Genomic DNA, 19,981 nt, shown 5'->3' on the forward strand with positions numbered 1-19,981 from the left:
CGAACTGCTGCACGCACAGAGCTGTCCCCATCCCACGCATCCCCCTTCCCGCCGCCTCTTCAGAAAACGCGCTGTTCCAGGGCCAGGAGAAGGGGACGCGCGGTGACCGCCGCGGGATCCAGCATGGGAGCACCGCGCCAACTTCAGTCTCACGTCTGTGGGAAGCGGTGCCGCTCCGCCCCGAGGGCTCGGCGGGCGCAGCCCCGCGCGGCTCCGGCCGCCCCCCCGCGCAGCCGCGGGGCCGGGCGCGGAGCGGCGCGGGGCGGGCGCGGCCCCCCGCGGCGGCGGCGGCGGGGCGGGGCGGGGCGGGGCGGGCGGTCCGGCCCGGCGGGCGGGGACAGCGCGGCCGCCCCGCTCCGCGCCCGCTGCGCTGGGAGCAGACGCAGGAGCGCCGCGGCGGCGGGCGGGCGGCAGCGGCGGCTCCTGCGGGCGCTCGCTCCCTGCCTCCCTCCCTCGATGCGCGGTGCGCGGCCGGCCGCGGGGCTTGCGCAGGTAGGCGCCCCGCCGCCGCTCGGCGCACGGCTTCGCCCGGCCCCCTGCACTTTTTTACTGCTCCCACCGCTTTTTTTTCCGCCTTTTTACTATTATTTTTCCTGTTCCTCCTCTGTGTGGGCACTAGGGGCGGGGGGTTTTCTCGTCCTCCTCCCCGCGCTGAGCGCCTCTCTCCTCTCCCGGCAGCGCGGCGGCGGAGCGGAGCGGTGAGCGGCGGCAGCATGCGGCGGCCGGGGGATGTCTGAGGCGGGCGGTGCGGCGGCGGCCGCGCTGCCCCGGCGCCGCTCCGGAGGCATGCGGGCGGCCTGGGGCTCCGTCTGGTGCCTGTGCCTGGCGGCGGCCGTCGGCGGGATGCCGGCGGCAAGGCGGGGCGGCGGCAAGGCGGCGGCGGCGAGGAGCGGCGGGCAGCCGGCAGGTAAGGGCTGCGCGGCCGCGCACACACGTGCTCTGCGGGGACGGCCCGGCCGGGTTCGGCGCTACGAGTCCCCGTCCGGGAGCGAGCGGAGCGGGGCGGGTGGATGGAGGCCGCTGGAGGCGGCGGCGGAGCGGGAGTTACGAACGCGGGCCCGGGGCGGTTCCACCTCGCCGTGGATCGGGGTAGTCTGAAAGCCGCCCAGAAGGGACAAAGTGCTTTTAAGAGGATCCCTGTCTGCCAGGAGTTCTCTCAGCCAGGCGGTGCATGGGGCGCTCCGTGGGTAACAGCTGGGAAGATGCTTGCGTGCGTGTGTAGCAGCGCATCTTCGGCACACATCGGGAATGCTCTGACTGCGTGTGTTCGGGTGGGAAAAGTAAGGAAAGGTCATTTATGTCCTCATCTTGGGAGCAAAAGGGGTGTTGCCACAGCTCCGGGTAGGCACAGGCTGGGTTGCAGCTGAATGAGCGGCCGTGCTGAGAAGGGAAGTGCGTTTCGGGAGAGCCGGCGAGGATCTCCCCTGGAGTGGCAGCACTGCAGTTGCAAGTGAAAAAAAGTTAACACGTCGGGCAAAAGCTGGGCTTTGCTTTTTTCTTTCCAAGTAATATACGGCGGGTTTGAAGCATCGTGTCTCTGTGATCCGCCTCAGCTGCTACCTGAGTCCCTGTTTATTTTTCAAAGCTCTTTAATGGAAGGGAGCCCCTTCGCAGCCCCCTGTCCTCCGGTTTGCATGTACCCGGCAGAAAGTTTCCATTGTTCAGGAAAGGGTTCGAAGCCTGTTTGCCAAAAAAGTGACAGGGGAATAAATGGACTTCGTGGAGGCTGGGGGGTAGGGGGCATTACTTTCATACCCCTTTTGGTTAAAGCTATAAATCACACAGGGGGTTGGGTTTGTTTTTAAGAAAGTCCTAATAAAACACCAGATTCTTAGTGTAACTCGTTTGGCTCATTTTTCACAGCCAAAAGAATTGATTTATGGGGCAACATGGCAGGGACTTGGTCAGAGCAGATGAGGTCGGTGTGCGGAGGGCGGCGAGCAGCCTGTGCTGGCCACAGGGCTGCGAGTGACAGAAGCGAAGTGTCCCCAGTTCTCTCTGGCTTAGCCTGAGGTCCGTGTTGGTGCTGTCACTTTTCAGACACAGTCGATCCCGTGGGGGTGAGCAGCAACCTCGGTGGCTGCCTCAGTGGTCCCTGGGCTTCTTTCATTCAGCCCTTAGCTGGGGTCGACGATGTGTTAAGTGGTGCTAAACCCCTCCCGTGCTCTACGATACTTTGGCAAGTTAAAGCTTTGGGATCCTGTTGGAATCGTAGCAAGTGGCATACTCGGAGGTCACACAGAGGGAATCATCCTTCCAGTGATGTCTGTGAAGTGAGTGATGGGTTGGGGTTTCCAGGGCCTCCCGTGGAAATCCTCGGGACAGTCTCTGTTATCTCTTGGTCAGCATTCTCTAAATGAAAGATGTCACTGTCAACTCTTGCTCTGCGCCCTGGAATGGGATTCAGGAAACCAGGAGGGTTCCCGTCAACCCCAACCCCTAGCAACGTCTTGCCCTGTCACTGTGAGCTATTGAAAACTCGTGTGGATGGGAAGTATGAGGGGAGACAGAGCTTTTCAGTGCCAGTGGCTGTGCCACCTCTTCCACGTGCGTGGGGACGCGTGAAGCCACTGCTGCTTCCCCAGCTCTGTGCCAGAGCCAGCGGCTCTGCCACGGTCAGGGCACCCGCTGCCTGTCCGACCTGGGGGGGAAAGGTTGTGCAAAAGAAACTGTAAAGAATATAAACCTTCAGAGCCGAGTAAAAACACATTTTACTTTTTCAGTCTTTTTGAATTGAATGGTAAAAAGCAAATTCTTTCTCCTAGTCAAATGGGCCATGGGGTATTGGCTCATTACTGAGGGTTGTTGTTCGCTGGGCTTTGCATTTACAGTCTAAGGCCTTATTTTCCATAAAGGGGCTTGGAAGGATTTTTCCCCAGTGATCTAATTCTCCGCACGGGGCTGTGAAGGCTATAACAGCTACTGCTTTGTGCCTATACTCAGCTACATAAAACACACATTGAAGGGAGGCATTCTCGAGGTATGTGTATGTTTGCTAATATGAATACTGGCTATTAGCGGAGGTGGAGGGGGTGCAGGTTTTAACATCTCCGCAGGGAGGTGTTCGGCTGTTGGCAGGAAGGAGGCAGATGGCGGGGCTGTTGCTGAATAGAAGCTAAACTAAAAACACCAGGGGCCTCATCTGGGCTGAGTTTCTCTTCTCTCCCGTTCTCGGAGCTGCTGTAGGAAGAACAATGTCAAATTTTCCCCCTCCCTCTTTTTTTTTTTTTTTTTTTTTTTTATGAATGAAAGTAAGAGAGGCGAGGCAGGATTGAATGTGTATGTCATTCAGGGGCTATGACAGAGATGATTAGGGAGGTCAGTGAACTCCTTTGCAGCCTTGAGCATGCGGTCACTCTATTCAGCAGCCACAGAATAGACATCAATATAAAAAAGCCCGTCCAATTTGCATTAGTATTCAGATAAAGATATTACTTCGTACGATTTGTGAATGTCAAGTAATGCTGGCTGTTTTCTTAAGAGAGCAGCCCAACTGAAACAGCAGCATTTAACTTTTAAGAAATTCTGATAACCATCCTGTCTCCAGTAACTGGCTTGTGTATGTGTCTGCACACAGTATATGTGGAAAAAGGCAGTTTCTGGGCTCTTTAGGATTTGTGTTGCACTAGTTAGCTGTGAGGCTGTCTGAGTGCATTGAAAGAGTTGTATAGAGAGCTGCTAATGTTTGATCAGGTTTGTGTGGGGAGGGGAGGGGAGGGGAGAGCTCTCCCAGTCTGTCAGGAGCAAGAACCAAAGTTTCCTTGTGCAAGGAGTGGAATTGTCACCCAGAGTTAATACTGCACAGGCAGTTTTTTTCCAGAAAAACAGAACAAGTACTATTTGGAGATTTTGTTGAAGTTTAGTGGGAGAGCATGTACCAATTCCTATGACATTTTTTGTGTGGAAAGAAGTGGTGATGTGCTGGCCGCAGTGTTTTTCATGCAGCTGATGGCAACTGGGCTCTTGCAGCCTTCCAGCATGAGCTCAGTGAGGGGTCCAAGGTGTAGGATATGATCTGTGTCACTTTGCTTTGTGTGTGTCTGACTGTTTCAAAGTTCATCCTGAAATTATAGGGGTATTGAAGTGAGTGCCAAATGGCACTGGCTGTTCCTGGTGCTGGCCTTGGGGTTTATGTGTTCAAACCCTCTGCAAAGAGTCTCTCATATATTGATGGTGCTGCTTACTTTGTGCCCTACACCAGAAACCTTTAAGATTTAGTGGGTAGCTGTGAGTGATAGTTTTGAGATTAAAACTTGATCCATTTGTTCTCATGAACAGCAGCAGCTAAAGAGCTAGTTAAGTCTTTAATATTGAGACTAGCCTATTTTGTTATATGCAATAAAATGAGAAATAAAAGATGATGAAGCATCAGTTCTTAAAAAAAAAAATCTATTTCTTACCTTGCAAATAGTGAACTAGAAACTAAACTCTGTTGCAGTGCAGAGATGGACTCAATATATTCAATGGCAGCTGTATAACATGATGCTTTCTACATATATTGACAAGGGTCACTCCAATTAAATCTGAGGATTTTTTTCTTTTAATAAAGACTTTATTAGCAACTGCTGAGTAGGAAACATGATGAAAGTAAATCTGAAAATTGTGTAGCAAAGTGTTGATCTGCTAATTAAATTATGCAATTAAATAAGCCGCTCTGACTGGCATGTTAACTTTTACAACTCCCTCCAAAAAAATCCTTAGTGCTGTTTGGGAAGGTGAACCTGTCCTGAAGCTTGACTGAACGTGGGTGTTGAAATTAGGTGAACACCAAAGAACTCTTCATTATGGCATTCCCACTGTATCCAGACAATTTCCATACAGTGGGACCAAGTCTGCAGGTTCGACAAAGCTGAAATTTTTCATAAAGCTGGAGGAGCATTGCCCCCCCCGCCCCTTCTTATGAGGCTGAGAAACAAAATTTTTCCTTTTAAAATATCAGTGAACTTTGATATCCACCTAAATGCTTAGAAAGCTGTCCTTTCTGAATACTTGCTGTGTACATCTGCTATTCACTTAAAGGAATCCTAAAGGGTATCACTTAGGGATCCTAAAGGGTAGGGAATCAGCCTGGTTTCTGAGCAATTAATACAAATTTCAGTTTATAAAAGCATTGGATCAAGGTGTTTCTGACAGTGATATCTTGTTGGCATGCAGAGCTGTGACTGAAGGCATTTGCTGCACCTTAATTTTAGCTAAGGTTAGGGCATGGCCTGCTGGTGGCTTTTTCTGGCTGGTCATTGAAGTGTGCAGGAGCCTGAGCAGGAGCCATTAGGTTTCCTGGAGAAGTGGCTGTGTTGTCATCATGGCTTAGCTTTTGGCAATTTTTACTATATATAAGGTAGACCCATCAGGCTAATAACAAATTCAGATATTTATACTGAAAATAGAGTTGAAATTTCCTCCCCAGTTTTTTCCAGCTCAGCAGAACTTGATACACAGATAAACAATGGATCTGGCTATTTTTCTTATGTTTCCCTGTTTGAATAGATTTCTATCTTGTCCCTCATGGGCTACGTGCTCATAACTTTTCATGTGTCCTGGGAGTTTGTCTGACTCTGCATATCTGTTTCTTACTTTTTTTCTGATCCTTAAAAAACACTCCAGCCTTGAAATTGCCCGCTGACTCCAAGCCATTGAATAGAGTGATTTGATGTAGCTGTTAGAGTGTTTGCCATTTCATCTCTTCTAACAGCGATTAGTGATAAACTTGATTGTACATGTACCAGACTGTGTGCCAAAGAGGATAGTGCCTGGTAAAAGTTTGCCTTACACTGGGGTTTTTTTCAGCAAATGGGACTCTGGTTCAGCACAGCCACTCATGGTATGTGGCAGCAGGAAGCCTGGACTGTAGGAGGAGTAAATCTGAAAGCACCTCTCTGAAAACGCTGGGTGAAAACCATGTCTGAAGATGCATGCAAAGCTGAAAGCACCTTAAAATACCTTGTTACACCCTGATTTTTTTTCCTTGGCCTCCTACATAGCTTATCACTTTAGTGGTTCCCCTCTTTTGGCTGTTTATCTGGTGGTCTTGTTAAAAAACCTCTTTTTTCTCTGAAGTAAAGCTGACTCCCCCAATGTCTCCCTTCTCATATGCTCAGAGCTCAGGTTGCCAAGTGCCATAGATGTGATTTAAAGCTCTATATGTGTGAAGAAGGCTTTTTATTCCTGCAGTGAATGCTGTATTCTTGGTGTGCTTACCCCTAAAGTATCTGCTCCTTGGCTGGAATGACCAGGAAGTTTCTGCAGTATCAAAAGCAAACAAGAACTGTGAGATATGGGCTGAGTAAAACCTTTAGCAAACTTAGTAGTTAAAATGTGAAAGGTAATCAGATGTAAACCTGCCCCATTATTCTGATAGGCTATCAGGGCTTCTGCATTCGGGTGGATATGAACTACCCAGGAGGTAGATAAACCAATTTTTTTTTTTTTTTTTTTTTTTTTTGTGTGTGCATTGACACTCAGGTTACTCAATGTAGCAAAGCTATTTTTGAAGAATAGCAGCACAGTCAAGTAAGAAAACATTTCTCCAGTAACTACTTCAGTTTCAGATGTATAAAACTAAAACAGGGGTGGTATTTATTGCAGAGGTGGAGGGTAGGTCTGGTGTGCTGGCCTTGCTTTCTCAAATCCGGAGAGCAAGGCAAGATAATGAGTTGGTTAAATAAAAAGCTTATACTGAAACTTGGAAGTAGATCTCTTTATCACACAGAACTGTATGCAAAACAATTGCCATGTGCTTACATGTTTAGCATCTGTGAGATTTTGGGGCTGTGCCATTTCTGCAGGTTGTGAGGGGTTAAAAAGAATTAATAACTCAAGGAGAAGGGTTCCAAGTTTTCAGGTGAGGAAAGGAGGCTGCCCAGGATTGCTCTGTGGGAGCAGGCTCTGCTCCACAGGATGCTGTGTGTGCCCAAGGCTCTTCCCTGGGAGCATCCCAGCCCCGACCCCGGCACTGCTGCTTGCACCAGTGCAGCCAGGGGTGTGCTCTGACCTGCAGAACTACCTGCACATGTCACATTGACACATGGCAGCACCCTGGCTTGCATTTCCCCCCCTCATTTCCTTTTCACCCAAGGAGCCAAGCCATCAGTTAAGTTCCTTAACTTGAGTGTGAGGCTTTTAGGGAAAGACAGTAACAGGCAATGGTAGTGCTCTGTGGCATGCCAGAAACCTCCAGAGGTGGCTTCCCAACTGTTGCTTTTTCACAGCTGATGAAAGTGTTTGTGAGTTTATCTTAGTTTAAAACTTTTGCCCTGGAAAGTGAAGTGTTTTATAGTTATGCCTTGATTTCATTGAACTACCTTGTGCTGTTCACAAGGAATCTCATGAAATTATTTCAGCTGATGTAATTAAATCAGTAAAGCTTTGGAGACCAGTGCTGGATTATAAGGATTGGACTAGTATCCAGAAGTAATGGATTTTAAGCATTTTGGAGTTGACCTGGCTTGAGTTGGGTGTAGAGGAGACAGCAAAATAGCAGGGTATTGCTTAGGGGCCAGACCTTGTGGTGGTGATGTGGTGCCTGGGTGGGTTCTCACTGATGCCAAGAGGGAGGAGTGGTGTAAAGACACAGGCAAAGAGAGGACTTCACTGTCAAGAGAGCTCCAAGGAGGGTGCTGAGGATGAGGGCATCTCTGATGCTCGTCTCACAAGAGGCAGGAGGCACCTGGCTCTGTGAAAATGGGATTCAGGCATGGTCCTTGTAGCAGGACCATGTCCCAGGAGCCATCTGGTCTCCTGTGTTGCTGGTGGTGCCTCTGCAGAGGGGATTTACTGGGGATTTCATTGTGGTGTGTGGCAGAGGCAGCCATGTGAAGCCCTGGAGGTGTTTCTGTTCCACAGGGCACCGCAGGGTAACTGGCACCACCCTGACCTGACAGCTCATCATCCCCTCTTGCTCACTCCCCCTGGGGAAGGTAAAATACACCTCTGTGAAGGCTTTTCTTCCAAGTAAAAAGGACCTACGGGAGATGTCTCTGGATCCAAATGATGAGGCCAGCCTTTCTCAACCTTCTGCTTTCCCTGTCAGAAAACTGAAAAGATCCCAAGAATTAGATTTTTAATTTTATTTTGATGCTTGACAGAGCCTGTAAAGATTCTTCACAGCAAAACTGGCTCTCAGTTTGGAGGGTCATTGCTTTCTTTAGGGGTTTTACCATTCTCTGCTTCTTGTAGTCCTGTAAAAATAATAATGAGGTCCTGATCTTGTGCCTATTGAATCCTAGGCAAAAAAAGCCCCCATTGATTATAAGAGAACAGGCTGAAGCTCTTCACAGATCGTGGTGGGAGCAGCTATTTAGCATAAGCAGGGATTGTTTGGGAAGTTTTCTAATGACCCAAACATTTTAACAAGCAGAGGAAACTCGGGCGAGTAAAAGGGCTCCCAGTTTGGGGGTGGAGATCCCTGGAACTGGCTTTCAGTGACCTCCCATTCCTCTCTAACCAGCTGTAACACAGAACTTCACTTCCCAGTTGCTTTCTGTAACTCCAGCTTCAATGGGAGCCCGCAGCAGCATCACAGCCCAAGCTCAAGCCTCAGAGAGCAGCGACAGCCAGCACCCAGCTCCCCGTGCCCCTGGCAGCACCCAGCTCCCCATGCCTCTGTGTGAGTCCTCTGTGGAGCTGAGTCCCTGTCCCCTCCTGCCTCATCCTTGCTGCCAGTGTTGCCAGCATCAGCCCCAGCATCATGAGCTGCGAGCAGCACAGCGCACCAGGGAAGTGTTAATAAATCCCCTGTGGGGTCTGTGGGTGAGCCTGACCCTGTGACCCTGCACCCTACAGGAGCTTTCCTGGCACTTCCTGGGCAGAGAGAGCACAAGAAAAAGTTTTCCCACAGGATTGTTCTTTTTTTTTTTTTGTCTTTTTTAACCCTGCTTTCATGGGCAAGACTCAAGCAAGTTCCCTCCCAGCAAAATACTTCAGCGGTGTGGAGACTGTAGGGTGTGAACGAACTGATGACTTCATTTTTGTTTAAAATTTTTTTAACTTCTCTGTACAGATTCCCCCAGGAAAGCATTTTGTTTCTAGCCAGTAGCAGGATCTGTGTAAGACGAGCCAAGATGTGCCTTGGGAGATGGGAGTATCACAGCTAAAAGTGAAGAGGAGAAACCAATTGCAGTGAGAAGGTTAAGGAGTTCTGAGTGTGCCCTGACAATTACCATGTTCAAGTGAAGATAAATCCTCAATGAGCCTTTCTTTAATTAAAAGAATGATTGGAATTAGGCATAGTATCATCTCTCCTGATCAGTATCATGAGTATCTGTACGAATAAAGCATTTCTGAGGAGGGAGAAAACCAGCAGATTTTAATCTTCTTTTGGTAGCCGATATTCCTGCCTTTTGCAAGGGCATATTTCTCCCTGTCTTGGAGTACCCAGGCTTGTTGACAGTAAACAACTGTCACTTGGCAGTTTATGAAAGAAGAATGTTTTAAGAAAACATGTCCAGTTTAAATAGTTAATGTTAATAGGCTGGGGATTCATGCCGAACTGAGGGGATCTGGTAAATGGAGGTACATAAATTAGCTGTTATTTAGAACCATAGGATCCTGGATTGGTTTGGGTTGGATGGGACCTTGAATATCACCTTAATCCAACCTCCAGTATTCACTATGTAAGAAAAGAGCTGAATGCAGCTGGGGGAGAAAAATGAAAAATACTTTTCATATTTACAGTCAGCGTGTTATGCATGAATTCACAGCTTTCTGTGAAAGCATAATTTGTTTTCCAAAGAAAATTCCAAAAGCCTCTTTCTTCCTGCATGGGAGGCCCCTGGGTGGGATGAGCTGCAGGGCTGGGAACCCAGTGCTCCCCCTGAGTGCCCCAAATGCTGCTCTGAGCTCTGCAGGCAGCATCTGGGCTTTGCAGCTGCCCTGCCGTGTCCTCTGCCTTTGCCTCGCAGGGCTGGTTGCAAGAGGAGGCTGCAAGAAAACTTTGCCTCCTGATTTGTGAATTGATTAATTATAGAAAGGAAGCGATGGGGTGGGGAGTGAGGGGAAAGTAAGAAACAGCAGATGGTGTCCTCTCTGCATCCCTGCCCAAAATTGCTACAAATCCATCACCCACCTTCTTTCCAGTTAAACACTGCTGGATGTAGTGAGAGATGAGTGAGCGCAAAGCATCTCAGCTCAAAGTCATCAGTGTCAAAATATAATGAGTGGGGGCCTGGTGTCAGGCATTTGAAATCTGTAATCAAGCATAAAAAAATATGTTTCAGGCTTTCCAGGCTCCTGGTTCACCCAGCTTTAGAAGAAGGGTGTAAGTGGGGGGATACTAGCATTAACCTTGAAGATACTGGATAAAACCTCTCTCCTGCACTCCAGCTGCCATCCTGGGATATAATATAAATACAGTAAATACCATGGAGTTTAAATACAAAGTACTGTGTTACAGGTATCCCAGGCTGAAAGAAAATACCTCAGAGAGGGGCATCTTGTGACAGCAGCACCTTCTCCTGATCTTGTTGCAGTTAGGGCAGGAGAGCTGGAGGAGCAAATGGGAACCACCAGAGTTTTGACAAAAGGGTCACACTCAATTTTCTTTTGCCCAGTGGATCAGTTAGTATTGCCATTATTTGAACTAGGAGGCAAAGGAAATACAAACACAAAGCCTCCCACTGCAGAAATGCTTTTTGATCTGCCCAGTCAAAAAGGAAAATAACTCCTGGAAAGTGTTAATGGAGTTGTGCTGGGGCTCCAGCCTGTGAATTATTTAGTGAAGCAATGAGATTTCTGCCTCATTTTTAAGTGCAGGCATGTTGGCATCTTGAATTTGAGGAGGCAGTGGGCTTCTGCATGGCAGAAGTCTTCATGAAGGGGAGGGAAGCACAGAGGTAGCAGAGGGGACAGCAGGGGTTCTCCTTTACCCCTGTAAAGGAGTACAGGGGTAAAAGAGTCCTGTAGGGACAAAAAGGGGCAGGTTTGTACCCACCCCTGTGGTCTCAGTGCAGGGTCTTTGCCTGAGCCTGGATCTGGTGGCCCCACGCAATGCAAATCCTTCCTGTGAGGAGTCATCTGCTTGCTCTGAACAAGATTTTCTTGTGGGTGGGAAGTGTTAGTCCTGGCAAAAAAGGGCCTGAAACCTCCTCAGGTGCTTTCAAGATACAGTAAATGTTTGAAATGAAGTTTTCTCCCTCTGTCCCCTCCTTCCAGTGCATAGCAAATGAAGTGCAGACAAGAGGTGCAGTCTTTGCAGGAATAATGTAACTCAGTGTTTGAGCCCAGCTGTTTTGGGCATGAGATGGAGCAGTTGGAGGGGTGACATAGGATGTTTCAGGGCAGGTAGGAAAACAAGATGACTCTTGATTAGCCACCCACCCGTGGAAAGGGAGTGGAGGGGGCAGAATGCTGTGTGCAGCTCTTCCTCCATTTATGGGTTATGCATCAACTTCGTGTCTTCATGGGTAGTGGCAGGGGCTTTGGTGCCTGACTTTCAGACAAATCCTGCCCTTTAGTGGCTGCTGGGCTCTGTTTTTATCATCCCTGTCTTCTGCCTGGCAGAGAGAAGTGGCTTTTTTCTTCCACCCTTGGCTTGCCTGTTGCACTGACCATCTTTGGCATCACAACAGCATCCATGTAATTGTTAGGGGCTCATTTGCACAGAGAAGAATTTATAAGTGTTTCTGGTGGGGAAAGGAAAGGAAAAGCTGGGGAAATGAGTCAGAAGGATGGGGAATATATCCCAAAGTGCCTGTGGAAGGTCCCTGGTTCATGCAGGTAAGACCAGCCACATCCTCTTGTAGGAAGGTGGAAATAGTCCTCTGAAGAGGGTCTGCATTTCCTTACAGCAGCCCTAAAATATCTCTGCACAGACGTATCTACCCTGCTTCTGGAAATTGTGGATCCTAATGTAGTGCAGGTTGTAGATGATTATTTTGGAAGCCCTAAAACTGCTTGAAGGCAGTGGGAACCAAGACACGCATGACTTCCTTGAACTCTCTCTTAATTTGTAAAGTGGAGTCCAAACCCCTCTGTAATAGATACGGTTACAGGAGACCATAAAAGGTCCCTCCTGGTGAACCTGATGCCCGAGTGCTGCTGCTGGAAATGATAAAGCTCTGCATTCAGCTTGGATGGTGTGGCATGCCCTGCATGTATGTGCCTATGGATGGAAGCTGGTAAGTCCTGCTAATTTAGGGATTGTTTTCCAAGTCTGTTTTCTATAACCCTGTAGACTTAATACAAATAAAGGACTGACTAAGTTTCCTGTGAGAAGCGCGGAACAAACGCTAAGTGTGGGATTTGAATGCAGAAAGGTGAAAACACAAATGTATACAGAAACAGCAAGTCAAACAAGCTGAAAAAATATTGTAAGGTTGATTTAACAGAGCGGTGAACTCAAAGCTGTCTAATCCCTTTAGCAGCCTTCTTTAAAGAGGAGAAATAAAAGAATTTTTGACATTTCTTTGCCATCTTGCACAACTCTTTCTAATAATGCTGAAGGATAAGACTTGAGTTTAGCACAAGGACAAAGTATTGCAGCTTTAGTTAGAGGTGTTTTCTAAATAATAAAATCTTCGTTTGTGATTCACGACATTAAAGTGGATCAGACTTCCTGAAAGGAGATTACTGTTAAATTTCTCCAACTGGGGTACCTGGCACCTAAATCTCGCTTGAGACTCTGAAATAACAAGGTTGGTTTTGAAAGATGCTGAGCCAGGTCAGGCTCTGCATTTAAATCATTTAAGCACTCTCAAAATCTGGCTATTCTTTTTGATGCATAGATATGGATTTCTGGGCTTAATCACCGACCTTTGCATTTCAAATGTTTGACCTTTGTTTTCTTTACAAAGTATGCAGACAGAGTGGCCCCCAAATTATTATTATTTTTCCCTTTTACACAGCTGAAAACAGCCAGCAGAGAAGACTTGAAGTTCTGCATCTTATTACTGAGAAATAGGGATCTTTGAAAATAGCATTTTATGTTACTCAAGGGAAACTTGCAAAAAGGGGAATATTTTCTTATTTTCATTCACGTGAACATGATCCTTCATATATCTGAAACCCACAATCAGTTGGAAAAAAACCCACCCAAACTACCCTAAACCTTTGCCCTCTCTTAATCCCTGTACAAGAGGGTTTTTTTTTAAGATGTCCTTTTCTCCCCCCTGAAGTAAAGGCAATTGATAGGCTTATAAACAAATACCAAACATTAAGTCCTAATCTCCATATAGAGGAGCCTGACCCTTTTTATGGAGAGAGAGGGTAGAGGGAGGAAACGGGGCCAGGAGTTTCAGGTTTAATGCTTATTAAAGTTTTAGTGGGTGGGAAAATGCAATCAATAAATTTTGTTTAATGCCTCAAACCTGGTGTTAGTTTTCACTAGCTACACCAGAGAGTAGTTTTCATTTTGAAACTAGGACACTCGTAGTTGGAATGACAATTAATGTGGAGTGAATATGGTCCCAGTTGGAAGCCGATTTTTTTGAATAGCAGGAGAACTCTCCCCACCTCCCTGCCTTGGCTCCGAAGTGGGGTAGCTTCCGTTTTTAATTAGCAAACCCGGCAAAATTTAGCTCATTGTGTCTTTCTGATCCTTTGGCCCAGTAGATAGCTTGGATTTCTCCGTCTTGCTGTCTTGAGGCTGGTTTTTTTATTTTTTTCCCTTCAGTTTTGGTGCGGGAAGGAAAGGAGGGCTTCAGGATACTTAGGATTAAAGTCATTGTTTGGGGGTATTTGCAGCCAGCTGCCTGCATTAAATGAAGATTAGAGGAGTGCACATTAAAAAAGTGCAAGGGAAGTACAGAGGACCTGGGATTTGGGAGCTGCATAGCTGTGAACCGAAGGGGAAAGGTTGGGGCTTTATGGCAGATTTTTTCTGATGCCATGTGATCTTAAAGCCCACTTCAGAAAACATCACAAATAGCTTCCAGGGCAAAACTGGCTTGGGAATTGGGAAGGGAGCAAGAGCATTTGCATCCCTTAAAAAGTTCCTCTGAGGTAAACCTAAACTTTTGAGCCAGGGGAAGTTATATATTTCTTAAAAATTCATTTGCAAGATCACTTGAGAGGTGGTGATAGAGCTGACCAAGTAGCTGAAAGCCCACCCTGGAGGTCAAAACTCCAGCAGTAATGAATTTTTGAAGAATTTTTGGGAAGGAAATGAGGGTATAGAGAAAGAGCCCAGGAAAAAAATAACCAGCAGAATCATTCAGCAGCATTGTAAGAAGGTTAAAAAATACTTCCAAAGATGCAGCTGCTCTCTTTTCCCTATGCTCTGTGGAGCAGTCATTTGTGTAAGCTGTGTCCTTGTAGCAAACTTTGCTAATTGCTTGGGGTGTGTCACCTACAAAACCCCTCCAGGTAACCTGGCCAGCAAAGCAGGGGGATGCTGTGGTGTACTGATGCTGAACAGCACAGGTTTGATCAGGACCAAGTTCTGCTCCAGTGATGTCTGGGGCAGGCTTTGCCCAATCTGTTTGGATTCTGGGAAGGCTAATTCTGTGCCTCAGTTTACATAGCTGCTGCCACTGGCTTTGAAAGGGCTCGTGGTAGTTGCTTGCTTGCGGCAGTGATGAGGGGTTTTTGGACTTCCTCAGGCATGTAGAGGAGAAATATGAAGCATCAGCTGCTTTGTGGTGGGATCTGCCTGTCAGCATCAAGCTGGGATGCCCCTGCTGTGCTGAGCAAAAGCTGAGGCCAAGTTGGCCACTGCTCTTCAGCAGCAAGAGGCAAGACACCAAAAGGATGAGAGCACAGTCTCGTGTGCTCCCCAAGGACCAGCCCAGTGGGTTCCCATCACTCTGCCTTGAGCAGCGAGCGCTGTGGGCTGGCCATGGTTGGGTGAGGTGGTCTGTGTGACCCAAAGCTGCAGGGGTGTGCTCATTGTGCCAGGCTGGGCTGCTGAGAATTGGTGCAGCTCATTGCTGCCCTCCTCCAGGAAAGCACGGAGACTTTGGCACCTGGGAGAGCAGGAACTATCTGCATGGGCATCCTTGAGCAGGAGCTCTCACAGTCTGGGCACCTCAGCGTGCCCGCGCTGCCTCCCATCCGCTGCTCCCTGTCTTTGGGGACCACTGATGAAGTGGAGACTTTTCGTATCAGTTCTTCTATTTCTGTAGAAAAAGTTCAGTGCAGAACTCTGAGCTAACCAGATACATACCAGGGGTGTTTGCTTCCCTGCTTCCAGTGGGGAACCAAGTGGTTGGTTGTACAATCCGGCCAGATTTTAAAGAAAACTCCCCATCACTGTTTGTTCTTTTAAGCCAGCAATCCCCAGCTGAAGGCTTGGGACCAGTTCTGGGCTCTCAGCAGCAGCCAAAGCTTTGTGCCTCTTAGAGAGGTTTACATTCCCATCTTTTTAGGTGTAGCCAGGAGACCCCTTTGATTTGTTCTCTGGTGGGGTTCTTTTTTGTCCTCCTCAGGGCTTCCAAGTGTCAGAGGGAAATCCTCCTGGCCAAAGTGTTTTTGTAACTGTTTTAGCTTTGTGACAGTTTATTTCTTTAAACTCTCTGTGCCTGAATTGGGTGATCTATGAAAACAGTCCATTAAAAGGAGGATACTGTAGAGTCCTGATGAATCCTGTTTTCTACTTGGCCGATGGAACAGAAAGCTAATTGCCAGTAGTAAATCCATTCAAAGGAGAGCTGGAGGGAGGGAGAAAAGCTAATATTCCTCCTTGAATGCCATTTAATCTCTGAAACCTTTCATGCAGATGTAAATTAGGATTTGCACAACAGAGTCAACAGTTGCTCCGTAGATAAGGCAGATTTGCAACATCTGCTTTTTCCATTTTGGAAGCTCTTCCAAAGTCGGGGATAGCCAAGCTAAACAGTAGAGATTTTTTTTAATTCCTTCCCATAATCTCTTGTTTATAAAGAAAGCTGCATATGACAGAACTAAACCTGGTTATTGTTCTGCTAATTCTCTAGAAAAAAGGTTTGCTCTTCTCCTAAAACAGATTGAAGAAAACCCCCACATGGTTTTTACACAGTGCAGTTACTTCTTAATGTCTTTGAAAGAAATGTCTGGTAACAATGCATAGGCCACTGCAGTGCAAATACAGTATAAACAGTGTACTTTGCATTATTATTGTTATTATTTTTATTATTATTGTTGTTGCTGTTTTAAGCTTTTCCAGGAGAACTACTTCCTCTGAAGCAAACACTTGCAATATAGGAAAGATTAAGTGGTACCTTTGAGTGATCTGGTCTAGGGGGTGTCCTTGCCCATGCAAGGGATGTTGTAATGAGATAATATTTAAGATCCCTTCCAGCATAAACCATTCTGATGTCCTATGATTCTGTGAAATAATCGAGGCAAACCCTTTTCAGATATGATTATCTAAAGACATATTTTTATATCACAGTTTAGACTTTTACAGATGCAGGTATTTTATTTTTGCAATATTTTATTTCTGGGTGTGAGCCCCACTGAGCAGGGGAGATAACCCAGCAAAACACCACTTTGAGAGGTGATACTGCTTCAGCAAAGCATCCTGTGCTGCTGTGGTTACCAGAGTAATCCCCTTCTTCCCAGGATGGCTGCAGCCTGACACTGGGAAGTGTGGTGCAAGAGGGTCTTGACCCCACAAGGGGAGAGGAGCTGGGGAAGAGAAAAAACCAGAAGGTTTTATATAATACTTTTTATTTCATAAATAAAATATAATAGAAAATATGTACGTAAAATACTTTATATAATATCATGTGTGTATTTGATATATTTGTGTGCCAGGCTTGTGAGGTGCTTTTTGGAGTGACAGGACCATAGCCAGACAGGGATGTTCCACCTCTGGCACCATCATGGCTGTGCAGAAAGGAGGGGAAGCTGTGCCCTGCATAAAGCACTGCCAAATATACATACATATATATAAATAAATAAAAAATACCCCATCAGCTCCCTGCAGAGCAGTGAGGGTTTGCAGGGACTGCACTGCTACCTTGATCTTCCCTGCCCTGAGAAGGCAGGTTCCTGGGGAAACAGGTGATCCCACAATCTCATGCCCAGCTCTCACAGGGGCTGCAGGGCTCAGGACTGGTTTGGAAGTTTTCAATATTCCCCCAGGCTCTCTCTGCCTCTCTGGGGAGAGACAGAGGGAATGGGGATGTGGATTCTGTGCATGGCATGGTTCCTATGGGGAGGTGACACTGAGGCCACTTGCCACTTTTCCTGGCTACTTTTGGGTCTTAAATGGACAATATTTGGCAAGGAAAGTGTTTCATTTCCCTTCTGGGTCATTTGCTTTTCCCAGTGCAGAAGTCCCAAGGTGAGGTAGGCAAGTGACTCCATCCCAAGAACAGGCACACAGGTATTGTGAAAAACACCTGAATAGTATTCACTGGGTGAATAATACTCTGTTGAAACAGGTAGGACACTTATGTAGAATAAACCAGGGCTAAATATACAGGACACAGTGCTGGTCTGAGTCTAGAGATAATGTATATGATCTTTGCCACCATGGCTGTGTTCATCCCCCTAAAGCTGGAAGTTTTCATACACTTCCAGCAATTATTCACCAGCTTGCTGGCTGGGACCATGATCCATCCCCCTGGGAATGGGATAACAAACTCAACAGGAGAAAGCTCTGGCATAGCTGTTGCTCTGTGATCCTGTAATGTATCCTGTCACGGTGGATTTAGTGCAATAAAATACATAGAACAAGAAACTATTCAGATTAACCTGAAGAGAGAAATGCATGGAGCACTGCTGTCTCTGTACTTGTTAACATGCCAAACACAGCTTGTCCAGCTTGAAAAGGGAAAAACATGATCTGCTTAGAACTGAGTCTTAGTCCATTCCAGCACTGGGCTGTGAAGAAATCCTGGAAAGCCTCTCGGGGTTGTCAGGGTTCAGGGTGGGTGAGGAATCTCTTGCTAGTGGTACTGGAAGTTGTGTGCCTCCAGTGCTCTGTGGGGGCTGTCCCAGTGTAGATTGAGCTGTGGTGGATGTTCCTCTGCTGCAGGATGCTCACTGAAGGTAAAAGGATGATGGTGATGTGGGATGCATGTACCCCATCAGAGCAGTTTCTCAGGAGACTCCTGAACGCTTTCGTGTTTGAAAAAATAGGGTTGTGGGAAGTTATTCCAGGGAAAAAATCAAAGGTGAAGAAAAAGATATTTTCTGGAGCCAGAACTAGGCACGATGTGAGGTGACATGGGACCATGGGGCTCCCTCCCCCTGTGAGCCTTTGCTGCCCAGGAGCAGCCCTCAGCAGCATCTGGAAATAGGTATCAGCCAGGCTCGAGGTAGCTTGGATTTTTTGGGGGCCATAAGCAGCCCAGGAATAGCCCACCACCCTCCACCTCTTCCTCATCCTTTCATGCCTGAATAATAAATAACTTGGGAGCTGCATGTGTTAAAACCAAAATAAAACATTTCCAGGCTCAGCCAGAAACAAGTATTGATGTCTGAGAGGAGCAGACAGCTGATGGAAATACTGACACGCTTAAGTACTTGGAGCTGTGAGCCACACAGAAAGTGAATTATTGCTGGGATGAGCCAAGCAGCTATGGAGATGAAGTATCTTATCCTTATAAGTGAATACGTACAAAAGCATTTCAGCCTTGCTGGGCCAACTGCTCCTCATTGTGGAAGGTGTTTCCAGCCAGTTGCTGCATTTTTGCTTCTCTTAACAACTTAAAAATTGTCTCTTTCTGTGCAGTGTGTTTGCTACCAGCAGTGATGATGCTGCAAGTGCTGATCTTCATCAGATGCATCTCTTGGTGATTCTCAAGTCATTATTGCTTTGACTAAACTAATAATTCATTGAGTTTTAGTCATACCTTGGGAGCCCACAACCCAGATTGCCTCTTTCTCTCAAAGAGCCTCTTAAAGCTGCAAATGTGTCAATCCCTGCTCTGCTGGCAGGTGTCAGAGTGGGCTCCTGTAACCCCTACCTGGGTTAACTCCCTGGTAATTTAAATTTGTGTGTCATGGTTTAATCCCATCTGGGAGCTCAGCCCCACAGTGCAGTTTGCTCACCCCATCTTGGAGGATGGAGGAGAGAATTGGAAGAGTAAAAGTGAGAAAACCACCCATAAGGGTGGTGATAAAGACAGTGTAATAGGAGAAGCAAGGGCTGTACACAGAAGCACAGCAGAGCAAGGATTTAGTTCTTCACTTCCCCAGGGCAGGTGTTCAGCCATCCCCAGGGCAGCTGAGTCCCCTCATACAGTGACTGAGAAACACAAATGCCACCACTCCAAACAATTCCCCTTCCTCCTTCTTCCCCCAGGTTTATTGCTGAGCATGATGTCCTATGGTCTGGAATATCCCTTGGTTCAGCTGGGCTCAGCTGTCCTGGCTGTGTCCCCATTTTTTTATAGCTGGAGAGTTGGCTTCAGAGGGGGCAACATCATGTCTCCTTCATGTCTTGGTGTCTGTGGTTGAAAAGGTGTTGGAAACACCAGGGACATTGCACTGGAAGGCAGGAAGGAGGTGCTGGACTCTGGCCATGCTGTGAGATATGTGAGCTTTGGTTCCCTGCTTTGAACTCCTGCTGTTTTAAGCATGAAAATGAAACTGTCTCTGCTTTCAGATTTATCTTTGTACTTGAAAGCTATATAAGGAATGAGAGTAAAAATTGGTTCTCCAAGGTCACAGTTGGCAAAGTGCTTAAAAGCATTTGAGTGCCCATTTAAAATACTTTGTGGAGATCTCCAGGTTGTGTCCTGTTTATTTTTTAAGCTATAAGTATATAAACAAAAGTTTGGAAAACAGTTAAGAGAGGTAAGATTAAGACCATTAGTAGTGTTCTCCTTTTAATTCACTGCTGCATCTACCCCGAGATTATTCCCAGTCATTACAAATGAAGTCTCTAAAACCAAACTTTGCATCACAGCATCTGCTGCAGACCTGCTGGGGAGATGGAGGGTAGAGATGCCAAAATAAAGTCGTCAGAAACAAGAGGTGCTGCTTCATTCCACAGAAGAAGCTTGAGACCCCAGTCCATCTGCTGAGTTGTACTTTCCTCTTCATTCCAGCATTCCCCGTATACATTTTATAAAAATTCTTTGCTGCTTTGTCATTAACCTAGGTTCATTATGGT

At 47.0% G+C, this 19,981-nt stretch overlaps 1 protein-coding gene across 3 annotated transcripts in view; it reads left to right on the forward strand.

Moving 5' to 3' along the window:
- Window positions 1-416: 416 nt before the first annotated feature.
- Window positions 417-19,981, forward strand: part of FGFR3 (fibroblast growth factor receptor 3) — a 55,419-nt gene continuing 35,854 nt past the window's right edge. For 2 of the 3 annotated variants that reach the window (XM_021535670.3, XM_021535669.2), the window contains exons 1-2: window positions 417-492; window positions 679-907. In XM_021535670.3, coding sequence (XP_021391345.2) covers window positions 730-907 — 178 coding nt within the window. In that variant the 5' untranslated portion in view covers window positions 417-492; window positions 679-729. The remainder of the gene's footprint in view (window positions 493-678; window positions 908-19,981) is intronic. The other variant, XM_021535671.3, reaches the window with a different exon arrangement.

The sequence above is a fragment of the Lonchura striata genome, chromosome 4 (genome assembly GCF_046129695.1).
Source record: "Lonchura striata isolate bLonStr1 chromosome 4, bLonStr1.mat, whole genome shotgun sequence".
Lineage (NCBI taxonomy): Eukaryota > Metazoa > Chordata > Aves > Passeriformes > Estrildidae > Lonchura > Lonchura striata.